Genomic DNA, 13698 nt, shown 5'->3' on the forward strand with positions numbered 1-13698 from the left:
TGGAGGCAAACCATTCTACTGATTAATTATTCTAATTCTTAATTCACAGACTCCTTAATTCTAACTTTAATAATATTCATCCATTATTTCATGTCTTGCTCTCAGTGTTTTGGAGAATAGGTTGACCCCGTCTTCTCTGTAATAGCCTTTCATTTGCTGGAAGACTGCTACCATGTCACCCCTAGTTCTTCTCTTCTCTAGACTTGACATACCTTTTGATAGGTTAGTCTGTTTTTTCCCCCTTTTGTGTAAAGATAGATGCCAAGAATTAATTTAGTAGTTCTGCTTTCCCCTGCTATGCATCACCTCCTTGCCACCTTCTATTTAGTGGCACGACCATTTTCTTGATTTTTTGGTTGCTTTCTACATATTGAAAGAAACTTTTTTATTAACCATAGGAACTAGGTACTGTATATCTAGTCTAATGAAGAGAATGACTAGGGTTAACATGATAGCATATCACAGTTTTCCAATATTTGATTGGCTGGTGGGACAACCTATTCTCCAAAGGACCTGAAAGCAAGACAAGAAGTAATGGGAGACCCAACCTAAAATTAAGGAGAAATTTCCAATTAATCAATGGAATTCCTTGCCTTCGGAATCTCTGGGTGTTTCTCATTTGAGGTTTTTAAGAAGAGGTCATTTGTCTGGAATGGCATAGGGTCTTCTGCTTGAGCAGAGGATTGGACTAGAAGACCTCCAAGCTCCCTTCTAACCCTGTTATTTTTTGTTCTATGTTCTATTATTTTTGGCATTTGTTGCAAGTCTTAGCTCATTCTGAGACCATGAGTTCTAATCCCACCCTAGCCATGAAAGCCACATCAATGGTGTATATTCTTAAGTCTCGGAGCTATATCTAGCTGGTAAAAAGCTTTGTATGCAGCCTCCAACACCCTTCCAAAAGCTGTCACCCCAATGTAATTTTAAACATGAGGAGCAGTCATTTAATTGTATGCAATCATTGTGAAATATTGTAAATTTACCAAAAGATCATAATGTGACCCTTGGATCTGGAAAAGTCGCTTAGCTCTGTTGGAGACACCCTGAAAGAAGCGCTATCCAATTCAAGTGGGGCTTTCAGTGGTCAGACATAGAACTGTGGTGTTAAATGTCTGGTATTGTTGTATTAATAATGTATAGAAACACAATAGACCCAAGGGGAAATTGGAGCGATGTGATTTCAGAGTAGAGGAAGGAAAGGTTGGCGTTTGCTCCAAGATTCCTTTGCTCCAAGGGGAAAGGAATTGGCAGCCTATTCCACTCCTTTTTGGTAGCCAATATCCCTTAATGATCTTTGTCTATCTGTTTGCAGAATGCCAGACATACATGGATATAATTATAGTACTGGATGGATCTAACAGCATCTACCCCTGGGCAGAAGTTCAAAATTTCCTGATAAGAATCTTGAAGAAATTTTACATCGGACCTGGCCAAATACAGGTGACAAAACATGCGTGGGTGATTTTGCCCTTATCAGCCCCTCCATTTCATAGCTTTTTTTTTTGGCTGGTATATGTCTCCTTTGTCCCTTTGCTTCAAGAATAAATTTGCACTATTCATTTTTAAAAGCATAATCAGCAGTCCTCCCAGGCTCACATAGGACTGGGCTTTTGACTTGTGGTCATATTTTTGGAGCAGAGATTGCCAGTGTTGGCTGGACATTATAACCTTGATTTACTTCACTGGAATGAGATTCAAATGACTTCACTAACTTTGTTGGGAAATGACCAAGTCATAAATAGTAGACTGGGCTACATTTGGATTTGAAGGCAAAGGGTGCTTTGAAGCACTCAGTCATTAGCTCCTGCCGGCAGCTCCTTAAAGTTGGTCTAGTGCAGGGGTGTCCAAACTTGGGAACTTTAAGACTTGTGCACTTCAACTCCCAGAATTCTGAGAGTTGAAGTCCACAGGTCTTAAAGTTGTCAAGATTGGACATTCCTGGTCTAGTGGTTAAGGCAACAGGCTAGAAAGTGGGAAACTGTGAGTTCTTACCATGAAAGCCAGCTGTTTGACTTTGGGCTAGTCATTCTCTTTCAGCCCAACTCCATCCCATGGGGTTGTTGTTGTGGGGGAAATAGAAGGAAGAAAGTGTGTTGGATATGTTGAATATGCCTTGAGTTGTTTGTAAAAAAAGTAGGATACAAACAAAGCAAAATAGCCATCTCTTTTTCTAGCATTACACAGCAGTGGCAGAGAGCTGCCATATGAACCCAGGAAAAGGCACAGCTGCTTTAAGAACTTTGCACATTCCAAACAATATTTTGCCCTTTGACTCCAAATCACTGCAAAATGAAAATAAAGTTTTCTGGTCAGAAAACAGAAAATTACCACTCCTCTGTTGATTGCTGTGGGGGGGGGGGGAAACCCTAGAAAAATGGGTTTCTAATTTGTAACAAATTAGTTGTGATGCATCTAGGACATTGTTTGTAAAGGGGAAGCTGTAATCCACACACAGGCATCCACAGCAATGATGGCCAACATCAAAATGACAATAGCAGCACTACACCCCACAATATCCATCTTTTTCAGATGTTTGGAACTTAATTTCATCCACTGCTGCTTTGTTAGATTGACTTGGATATAACGCATATACACACACAACCTTTGAATGCTGCTGAATCCACACATTTGCCCGGAAAGGCATCTCACTGAACTTAATGGGACTATTTTCTGAGTAGACATATATATGACCTTATAGTAAACTGACAGTTATCCTTAAAGCTGGGTGGTACAACTGAGATCCCAGGCTGAGTGTGACCTACAAAACAACTGATCAAAAATTGCTAAACAATTAGAATGTTAATAGGACAAAAAGGGACCCTATTAAAATATGACCCATGACCATAGTATTTAAATTACATTACCTTTAAACTAAACTGATTCCAGTGAAGTTCTCTATCTTCTATCCTGGGTCTTTCTCTTTCAGAGTACATACCTTTAAGCATATCACTCAAAGGACCCTTGGCCTGAATGGAGTGGCAGGATTTTGGTTTAAAGTAATACAAGACAGACAAATAGACAAGAAAGGTGTTCAGAAGTAGGATTTGCTTGTAATATATTCTATAGGCTCATTCACGAAAGATGCTTTTCACCCCAATAATTTGCAATGTTTTCACAAGGTTGGAGTTGTCCAGTATGGAGAGGATGCTGTCCATGAATTTCACCTGAATGATTATAGGTCTGTAAAGGATGTGGTAGAAGCTGCTAAACACATCGAGCAGAGAGGGGGTACTGAAACCCGAACAGCCTTTGGAATAGAGTTTGCTCGGTAAGCCTAATTCCCAGGTTCTGTTCAGATGAAGAGGGAATTGGGGAGTGTTTTTAGGCAGGCATGGAATTGGGCAACGATGGAGCTTAACAGTTTAACCCAGGACTGGTGGATCATGGGCACATTCTGATTCAAACACATCATAAGCAGACAGCAAAAACAACCATGCATTAATATGCATGCAAATTCTCCAAAAAGGGGGCAACGATAATTCTCCAAAATCCTAATGCCCAAGGCATATGAGATAACTCTAAGAAAATTAAACATTATAGACAACACTAATATGTACTATACCATAATTTAGAGGGCGCTGAACCTATTTTGCTACTGAGAAATGCTAAGACAGTGATGGCGAACCTATGGCACGTGTGCCACAGGTGGCACGCGGAGCCATTTGTCAGGGCACGCGAGGGGCTTCCCTGTCAGCTAGCCAGCTGAGTTCACCTTTTTAAAAGCCATTTTTCGCCCTCCCCAGGCTCCAGAGGCTTTATAGGAGCCTGGGGAAGGCGAAAAGAGCCTCCCCCGCCCTCCCAGAGGGCCTCTGGAGGCTTCAGGGACCATCCGGAGGCTTCCTGACGCCTTCGGAGCACTTAAAATGACCCTCCGAGGGTGGTTTTAAGCGTTCCGAAGGCTTCAGGGACCGTCCGGAGGCTTCCCTGAAGCCTCTGGAGCGCTTAAAACCACCCTCCGAGCAAACCGGAGATTTGCTTGGAGGGTGGTTTTAAGTGTTCCGAAGGCTTCAGGGACCCTCCGGAGGCTTCCCTGACGCCTTCGGAGCGCTTAAAATGACCCTCCGAGCAACCCGGAAGTCACTTCGGGTTTGCTCGGAGGTTCCTTTTGAGCACTCCGAAGGCTTCAGGGAAGCCTCCGGACGGTCCCTGAAGCCTCTGGAGGGCCTCCGGGGGGGCGGGGGAGGCTCTTTTCGCCCTCCCCAGGCTCCTATAAAGCCTCCGGAGCCTGGGGAGGGCGAAAAAAGCATGTAAAATGGGGGGGGTGTCGCTCGTTGTGCGCGCATGTGCACTGGGGGGTCGCGCATTGCATTATGGGTGCGGCACGCCTGCACACGACCCCCCTGCACTCCCCCCACTTGTGGCACACGAGCCAAAAAAGGTTCGCCATCGCTGTGCTAAGACAAGGCAGTGATTAGAATAAGATTAAAGAATATACAGCCCAGAATGCTTATGCCCCAAAGCAATTTTAAAAAGGGAGTATCTCTGAGTTTATGTAATGTGAATTTCTTTCTTTCCCCACTTAGCATATTGAACAAATGAAAACATATTTTTCCTCTGGAAATCATGGAGCATTCTAATTGCAAGCAGTTGCAAGCAAAGAACAATAATAATTCTGTTCTTCACTTGAAAATCTATACTTTGTTACATCTCATGACTTTTGGAAAGAGCAGGTTCCTTTGTGATCTTTATGTTGTAAATTCTCAATGCCCCCAATTGCAAGAACCAAGCGAGTGACATGTTTATGGAGATTCTAAGTCAGTCAGGTCATGGTTGTTCCAATGGTGCTTTTTAAAAAAGGCAACTGGACTTCTTTTTGTTTTTCCTTGAAGACATTTTGCTTTTCATCCAAAAAGCTTCTTCAGTTCTGTCCACTTCAGTCAGAACTGAAGAAGATTCTTGGATGAGAAGCAAAACGTCTTCAAGGAAAAACAAAAAAAATCCAGTTGCCTTTTTAAAAAGCACTTTTAGGACAAGAGAGCGGCAGACTGTTCTTACAGGCAAGTTTCCCATTCCTCTCTTTTTCTCTCAGTCTTTGGTTTACCTTCTGCTACGCCCTCCCCAGAATTCAGATAGCCTTAAAAATGGCAGATGAGTATAACAGATTAACAGAGTTGGAAGGGACCTTATAGGTCATCTAGTCCAACACCCCCCCCCCCCCCCGCTGAAGCAAGAGACCCTAAACCATTTCTGACAAATGCCAGTTCAATCTCTTCTTGAGAATCTCAAGTGATGAAACTTCCACAACTTCCGTGCATGTTATATAAAAAGAATATAACATGCACGTTTCTTTGTATCAGATCACAGAACAAGAAGAGAGAATCTGATATAAACAAAGTTTGGAGCCTTGTATAAACAAAGGGACTTTATTATCTCTAAATATTCTTTTGCTCTAAAGGAAATGAGCCAGGGCAATAGAAATCCCTTTTAAAGTACTTTGTTATAAAACATCCCTTCCTGCTTTTGTAGAGCAATGCCTCTTGGCTTTTTCCTCCCTGTTGCTGGTGCTCAGAGGAAGATGCACTTGCTTTCTCAGCAAAGCCTGGAAAAATCACAGGGGCCACGGACCAAATGCACTGAGATCCTCCTTGAAAAGTAGCCATTAATTTGCAAAATGCCACATCTCTCACTATCTTCTCTGCATCTCTTGAATTTCAGCTCAGAAGCATTTCAGAAAGGAGGGAGGAAGGGTGCAAAGAAGGTTATGATTGTGATCACCGATGGAGAGTCTCACGACAGCCCAGATCTTGAGAAGGCAATTGAAGGCAGCGAGAAGGACAACGTCACCAGATATGCCGTGGCAGTAAGTCATTTATGGGTGCTGCACACTTTCTGCCTGGAATCTTCAGAATTGGTTGAAATGGCTTTAAATTCAGAGTTCACGTGCCAGGAAAAGAGGGAAGCCCTCCGTTTTAAAATAGATTGCCATTTTTGGTGGATAACCCACATGACTGAAGTAGATCAGGTCCCAGCCCATTTTAGCCCAACTTTCTGCTTCTTGCAAAAGCCACCCAGATGCCTCTGGAAGCTTATAAGCAAGAAGCAGACGTTTCCCTCTCTCTCACGTTGTTCCTTGCAACTGGTATTTGTAGGGCTATTGCCGCCACCACAGAGGTATTTTTTATTTATTTATTTATTTATTAGAATTTGTCAAACAAAAACGAGAACAAGAATAAAAGAAAAAATACAATGACAGGGGCAATAGGCACATTAGTGCACTTATGCATTATTAAAACAAACAATGAATGGAAGACATTCTTTGGGTTATATTTGCTTAGGGTATAATCAACATTTGCTCTTCAAATCAGTGCTTATCCTATCTTAGACAGAGTAAGGTAATAGGCCTAGGGTTTTCCCCCCATTTATGGCATTTATGGCATTGGCAGGTCTAAACTGCCTGCAAGTAAACAGGAGGAAGATCTTAAGGCCATAGAAGACAGCATAGGGAAGATGTCAATTTTTGTCTGCAGCAGCTGTGAAAAAAGTAAATTCCATGTGGAGATTACCATTATTAGGAAATATTTAGTGACTGGCTGACCAATCACACTCAGTGTGCAGTGCTCAATAGAACTACATCTACATGGAGGGAAGGATGCAGTAGGATCCCTCAGGGTCTGGTCTTGGACCCAGTACTCAATAGCTTCATAAATGATCTAGAGGAGGGAATAGAAGGAGAACTCATCAAATTTGCAAATGACATTAAGCTGGGGTAGTGGGGAGGATAGCCAACACTTTAGAAGATAGGCTCAATATTTTTATTTTTTACTGGATACTTTTGAGTGAGAGGAAACTCCTGGCCATTGTCTGGACATATCCCTGCCGTTTTCTTGGCAGGCTTTCAAAAGGTTCACACAGCTGGCTTTGTGCCTGAGGCAAGACTAAAACTCCCAGTTTCCCAGTTTCTAGCCAAGCACCCTAACCACTACACCAAACTAGCTCTCTTGTAAATACTTCCACCATGAGTGTAATTCTGTGGAACAATGCTTTTTCTTGCCACTCCAGGTCCTTGGTTATTACAACAGAAGAGGGATCAACCCTGCAGCCTTTTTGAAAGAAATCAAATATATAGCGAGTGACCCTGATGAAAAGCATTTCTTTAATGTCAGTGACGAGGCTGCCCTTAAAGATATTGTGGATGCTCTTGGAGAGAGGATTTTCAGCTTAGAAGGTGAGCAGCTTTTGAGAGAATCAAGCACGGCATAGGAGGCTCACTTTTCCATCCTACAGCATGAAAAACTTTGAATATGGTGCACAGGAGTTTGATATTAAATTCCATGTGGGAATCTTCTTCTCAAGAACCAAGCTTCCCATTCTGCAACTCACATTTCTCTGTCTGTCTGTGTGTGTGCGTGTGTGTGCGTGTGTGCATGCGTGCCTTCGGTCTTTTGGAGACTGCCTGCACAAGTCTTTGTCTGAAGTCGTTTTCTGGGCAAGATTTCAGAAGTGGTTTGCCATTGCATGCTTTCTAGGGCTGGGAGAGAAGGACAGGCCCTTCTCAAAATCACCCAGCTGGCTTTGTGCCTAAGGTAGGACCAGCAATCATGGTTTCCTGGCTTTTAGCCTTGTTTGCCTCTTAAACCAAATTGTCTGTATTCTGAATTGATTTGGAAATTTTATAGTGACTGTGTTTGTTAGTCCTCCTCAGCTAGAGAGGTGTCCAGTGCTTTAAGCATTTGCCTCAGGCTGTGTGTGAAGGAGGAAAAGGGTAGCTCCTGTTTCCTGGCTACATGAGGGCCTGCAGATGTGACTTCCATGGATGTCAGAAGGAGAATCTTTGGTCCTGGCAGTTCTCACTGCATTATCTAACTAAAGTTGTTTTTAAACAGTATTCTTAAATTTCCTGAATTTTGAGCAGGCTGCTAGACCTCAATCATATGCAAAGTACAAAAAAAATATTTTTATTACTGTTCAACCCTATTTTAGCACTTTTGAAAGACAGTGCTTACAGTGACCAAATTAATTATGACAATCACTCTCAGTAGATCTCTAAATGCTTAGGAGATTCCCTAAACAGCAGGAGTCTGCTATAAGTAAGGTATTTATCTCTGAGATTCATTTCTAAATGTGGATGCTAACTCAAAAACTGTCAAGAACTCCAGTCTGCATTCAGATTTCTTGCATGTGTTTATGTCAGTGTTTCTCAATCTTGGCAAGGTGAAGATGTCTGGACTTCAACCCCAGAATTCCCCAGCCCGCAAGTCCAGACATCTTCACCTTGCCACGGTGGAGAAACCCTGTTTAGTCCTCATCATTTCTGCTGTGGACATTAGCTTATCGCTGGGATGAATGATGGATTGGATTGGATTTATTGGATTTATATGCCGCCCTTCTCCCAAAGGACTCCGGGCGGCATACAACATTAAAAAACACATATCACAAAAGTTAAAAGAAAATTTGATAAGTATCCAAAAAACAAACCCAATTAATGGGGTTGCAGAAGGGCTAATTTCACATGCAGTGCAGCATTTTTATGCCTGAAGCCAAAGTGGCACACGGTAATTTACATGCCCATTGATTCCAACTTTCAGCTTTAGACTTTTAAACAGATGGATAGGATTTCCTCTACTTTTATTTTCTGGGCCCACACTCACAAATCTTCCTACTGGCCTTTGTAATGTCTGTATTGAATTTCATCACACAACTGTAATGGCAGGTAATAAACCTATTTTTCTTTCTTTCATTGGTTTTTTTAAAAAATATATCTGCTTTTTGGTGTTTTAGGTACCAACAAAAATGAAGTATCCTTTGGCCTTGAAATGTCCCAGACTGGATTTTCATCCCATATTGTGGAAGTAAGTGAATAATTGACTTTTCTTTCCACTTTCTCTCATGATTCATGTTACTTTGGCATGCAATAGATATATCTGAGCCTAAAAAGCTTTTGGTTTGTGATATATGGATCCAAAAAAAGCCAGTATCAGATAGAAGATACCTGGACTTCTCTGTCTACAATAAGCTGGAAGCACAACAATTAAGCTGGTCTGTGGTTTCAGACAGCTGCTTCTTCATGCAATGTTCAAAAGGCCTCCAAGTCAATAGGCAGAAAATCTGAACTATTTTCACCGTGCTCTTCATGGAAAACAAAACCTAAGAAGTGGTCACTTCTTTTATTTCTTGCACATGTGTTGACAAAAATTAAGAGCAAAACGTTCTTTGGCATTTCTGAGCTAGATTTGTTTCTGGTAGAGTGGCTAGCAGAGCATCCAAATTCTACTTAAGACCAGCGCTAAGCAATTGTTTGATTAATTAAATGATTGACTTTTTAAAATTAAAGGTGTGGACTTGCCACTTCCACTTATACATGGACAAACTGGTGGTTCTAAACCTCCTTCAGTCCCACTGGCAGAAATAGGGGGGGGGGGAAATCAATGAATTCAACTAAGGCAGTGGTGGGCAACCTTTTTTTTCAACTGAGCCAAATCTCGCCAAAACCACGATTGAAATTTATTTGGAGAGCCGCATTTTTAAAACCGAAAATACATAGGATGGTACACTGTTTTTAGTTTCAATAAGTTTTTATTGAGAATATTCTGCATGCAAGTATCCACATAGGTCGGGAGGATACAAATAACACAACTAATAAAACAAAAACTTTAGAACGATATTATTTATCGATAATGTTAAATTCCGTAAAATTTGCCTTACAATGTAGAGAAAATTACATCCTGACAATGACTGACAAAGTCACAACCACTAATGTGAACATTGGCCTTGCATTTCCTTGGATAGTTTGAGTAAGTCAGGTTTGTATGTTGTTGATTTTAATTTCATCTCTCTCTCCCACTTTCTTTCTTTTTTTCTTTTTCTTTCTCTCTCTCTCTCTCTGGCTCTTTGAATCTCTCTCCCTCCCTCCCTCTCTGTCTCCCTCTGTCATTTTCTCTGGGTGTCTATCTGTCTGTCTCTCTCTCTGTATCTCTCTCTCTCTCTCCTCCTTCCCCCATCTCTGTCACTCTGTGTGTGTGTGTGTCTGTCTGTCTCTCACTCTGTGTGTGTGTGTGTGTGTCTGTCTCTCCCTCTGTCTCTCTCCCCTCCCTTCTTCTCTCTCTGTCACTCTGTGTATGTGGGTGTGTCTGTCTCTCACTCATTCACTTAATCACTCACTCTGTGTGTGTCTCTCTCTCTGTCTGTCTATCTTTCTCTCCCTCCCTCCCCCTCTCTGTCTCTCTGTGTGTGTGTGTGTGTGTCTGTCAGTCTCTCTCTGATTCCCTCCCTCACTCCCTCTCTCTGTTCCTCTCTGTCTGTCTGTCTCATTCACACACACACACACACACACACACACACACACACACTGTGGTCACCTTGCTGAGTGTGTTTCAAATGTGATTGGAACACTCAACAAGGTGACCACAGTGTGTGTGTGTGTGAATGAGACAGACAGACAAAGAGAGGGAGTGAGAGAGGGAATCAGAGAGAGACTGACAGAGACGAATCAGAGACGTACTTTTAGCTACCTGGCAGCGGCGTTTTGCCTTGGGGGGCTCCTCAGAACTTCCCAAGACTTCGGAGGGAAGTTTACAGCCCTCCCTCGGAATGCTTCGGAGGGAAGCTTTTGCAAAAGCCCGGGCGATTGACAACAAGTCTCCCAGGCTGTAATTTTCCAAGCTGTGCGCACGCGCCTGTTTTCCACGGCGTGGAGCAGCGGCGAGATTCTGCGCAGCAAGCGATGATTCCAGGGGCCATCCGGGAAGATGAGGAACGCGAGGGGGGACCGTGCCCCCCCACTGATGGCCCCCGGAATCATCGCTCGCCGCCCAGAATGTCGCCGCTGCTCCACGCCATGGAAAACAAGCGCGCGCGTACAGCTCGGCAAATTACAGCCTGGGAGACTTGTCACTCGCCCGGGCTTTTGAAGAAGCTTCCCTCCGAAGCCCGAGAGGAGGGAGGGGTGCGGGCGCCCGGCACACAGAAGAGCCGCATTAAAATGTGTAAAGAGCCACATTTGGCTCGCGAGCCGCGGCTTGCCGACCACTGAACTAAGGCAAAGACTGTGTTTGTGACATACAATTCACGTAGCAACTGAGGAAGTGGGATTTTACACCACACCAGATATTTAACAGAGATAGACCTAAAAGGATTCTGGGTTTGCACAAGATGGCAATCTACATCAACTAAGTTGAAACTAATCAACCTTAGCATGTTGTGTGAATGCAAAGTTAAGTCTTATGCTGATGTAACTACTGTATATTGTGCAAACCCAGGCAAGGTGCATCCTAGAGAAAGTTGACATGTTTTTGAAAGTTTTCAAGAGACTTGCACCCGTTTTTCCACTGTGCCATAATGAAGGATTCAAAGCAGGCGAGAGTTCTGGTTTACTCATGTGTGTGCTTTGCGCACATGTGCAGTGCAATTAAAATTGTTCTGCGCATGTGCAGAACTGAAAAATACATGATTTATATATTTATTTATATTTAAAATATAAAGATGGTGCCACCAGCACCGCTGCCCAGGGAACCAGTTCGAGGGCGTGGCAGACCTGGGTCGCTGCCACTTCCAGTGATCCAGGCCGCCAAACCATTACCAGTTTGGCCAAACCAGTCTGAACCAGTAAGAACTCACCACTGATCCAAAGAGGACCTTCTCTGTGCAGGAACCACCATGAGAAAAGACGATGTTGAAGGACCATGTTGATGGAAAATCCCCATTTTGAGTATATCTCTGATTTTTTTTTCAAATAAGTTGCAAATGCAGATTTTCAGAAGAGGCTGCAGTACAAATGGTCCTTCTCCTTGATGACTTTTTGATTTGTGGAAACATTACATTTGTCTCATCCACAAGTGGTCAAAAATTCAAGGTGATGGTACAAGAAAAGATCCATCTGCAGATAAAAAACAGGCAGAACTTTTTCACCATCACAACCACCCATCATGATTTTTAGACAACTCTTGTGGTATCTCAGTGTATCCTGCAGTGTGACATGGTAAAGTACCTTCTACCAATTTAGGATTCTTTACCACGTGTGGCTGCATATATGGGCAAGGCTTTCTCTGAGGAAAATGAAGAGGGGCTCCTTCAGTAGTCATGCCAAAATACCGTCCTCTTCTCCCAAAATAGAGAGGATGAATTCAAATGCCCAAAATTGTGAGCAGGGGTTGGACTAGAATAACTTTGAGGTCATTTCCAGCTCTGTGATTCTATGTTCTATGTTCATCTTGTGGACCTAGGGAACATGAAGCCCTGAAATTCACTAGCTGGTCCTAGTGAAACTGAAAATGAACAATAATTAAAAGAACTGTCTCTGTATTTTGTAGCCTTGGAAGATATAAAAACAAATTTTTGAGGGTGGCTAGGATCCTGGGGACAGAGGGAGCTGCCTATTGCCAAGTCAGACTAAAGTCCAATCTTGCCCAGTATGTTGACAAGGACATGCAGGAACCCTGCAGGGTTTCAGGCAGGCATTTTCTAGCCTTCTTGAACACACCAACGGACAATGGACTTGGACCTTTGACTTACATTATCCCTCAGCTTTTCTTAATTCCATGAATAGGACGGGATTCTGCTTGGAGCTGTTGGTGCCTATGACTGGAATGGTGCTGTCCTCAAAGAGACCAGCAGTGGCAAAGTTGTTCCCCATCGAGAATCCTACCTTCAAGAGTTTCCAGATGAACTGAAAAATCATGGGGCCTATCTTGGTAAGAACAATGTCTGGAATGCCATCATGAACCAAAGCTGCAGTTCAGACATGAAATGCTGGAGTTTATATACCACCTTTCCGCATTCAGTTCCCAAATTATAACAGCCACAAAAATACAATTAAATGACACTTTGTATTGTATGTATTTAAAATATTATTTTAAATGGAGAAAAGTAGAAAACTAGCAATTTGTTGCTTAATTCCAGATAAGAGAGAAACTGATGGGATCTAGAAAGGAGCCTATTGGGATGCAGACAAGGAGAAAAAAGCAGAAGCTGAATGGTGTGGAAACAGGAGAATTGTTGGTCAAGAAGCTGCCTGGAACCCCACCCCTCTGGGGGGGGGGGGACTCTAGATGGGGCAGGAGTCCCCCAGAAGGGACAGCTCTCTGAGTTGGCAGTCAGCCTGGAGTCAGAGCTACAGCTAGAGGGGCTGCAGGGCGACTGTGGCCAGGAGGATCTTTGCTTAACTTGAGCCAGTGCACCTAGAGAGGAGGGTCCTGGCGAGAGTGACAACACACTTGTTACTCTTGTATAGATGACTCTCTCTGTGGCCGTTGATCAGATGATCAGTTTTGGCCATAGAAATATGTCACTGTAAGGGACTCCCTCTGCATGATCTCTTGTGTATGTGTGTGTGTTTTTAGGCTACACAGTCACTTCGGTGGTGTCCACAAGACTCAACAGGATTTATGTAGCAGGAGCCCCTCGATTCAACCATACGGGAAAAGTGATTGTTTTCACAATGCACACAAATCGAAGCCTCACCATCCACCAGTCACTGACCGGAGAGCAGGTAAAGGATATATGTCTGGGAATTGCTTTAGGAAGCTGTGGGGCTGGCAAAGAAGGAGGCAGTGGCACATGGCTGGATTAAAGCCAACGGATGCCTAAGAAGAGTCCAGTAATGGTGCCCTTTGACAGAAGCAAAACTCTATTGTGATAAGGAGGAATAAATATCTGATGATATCTGATGAAAACTTCAAGCCAAACGTTGAAACTTTAATCATTCACTATGCCAAAGAAAATAGTTTCTCTGCCCCAATGCAGATTAAAGTTGAATGTAGCAGA

The 13698-nt window shown here is 43.0% G+C and overlaps 1 protein-coding gene across 1 annotated transcript in view; it reads left to right on the forward strand.

The window, feature by feature from the left end:
* Positions 1 to 13698, forward strand: part of ITGA11 (integrin subunit alpha 11) — a 120828-nt gene that overhangs the window by 54920 nt on the left and 52210 nt on the right. The window contains exons 6-12 of the mRNA XM_081965201.1: positions 1313 to 1440; positions 3120 to 3268; positions 5656 to 5800; positions 7000 to 7165; positions 8719 to 8789; positions 12482 to 12626; positions 13275 to 13423. Coding sequence (XP_081821327.1) covers positions 1313 to 1440; positions 3120 to 3268; positions 5656 to 5800; positions 7000 to 7165; positions 8719 to 8789; positions 12482 to 12626; positions 13275 to 13423 — 953 coding nt within the window. The remainder of the gene's footprint in view (positions 1 to 1312; positions 1441 to 3119; positions 3269 to 5655; positions 5801 to 6999; positions 7166 to 8718; positions 8790 to 12481; positions 12627 to 13274; positions 13424 to 13698) is intronic.

Source organism: Natrix helvetica (assembly GCF_964273705.1).
Source record: "Natrix helvetica genome assembly, chromosome: 12".
NCBI lineage: Eukaryota > Metazoa > Chordata > Lepidosauria > Squamata > Natricidae > Natrix > Natrix helvetica.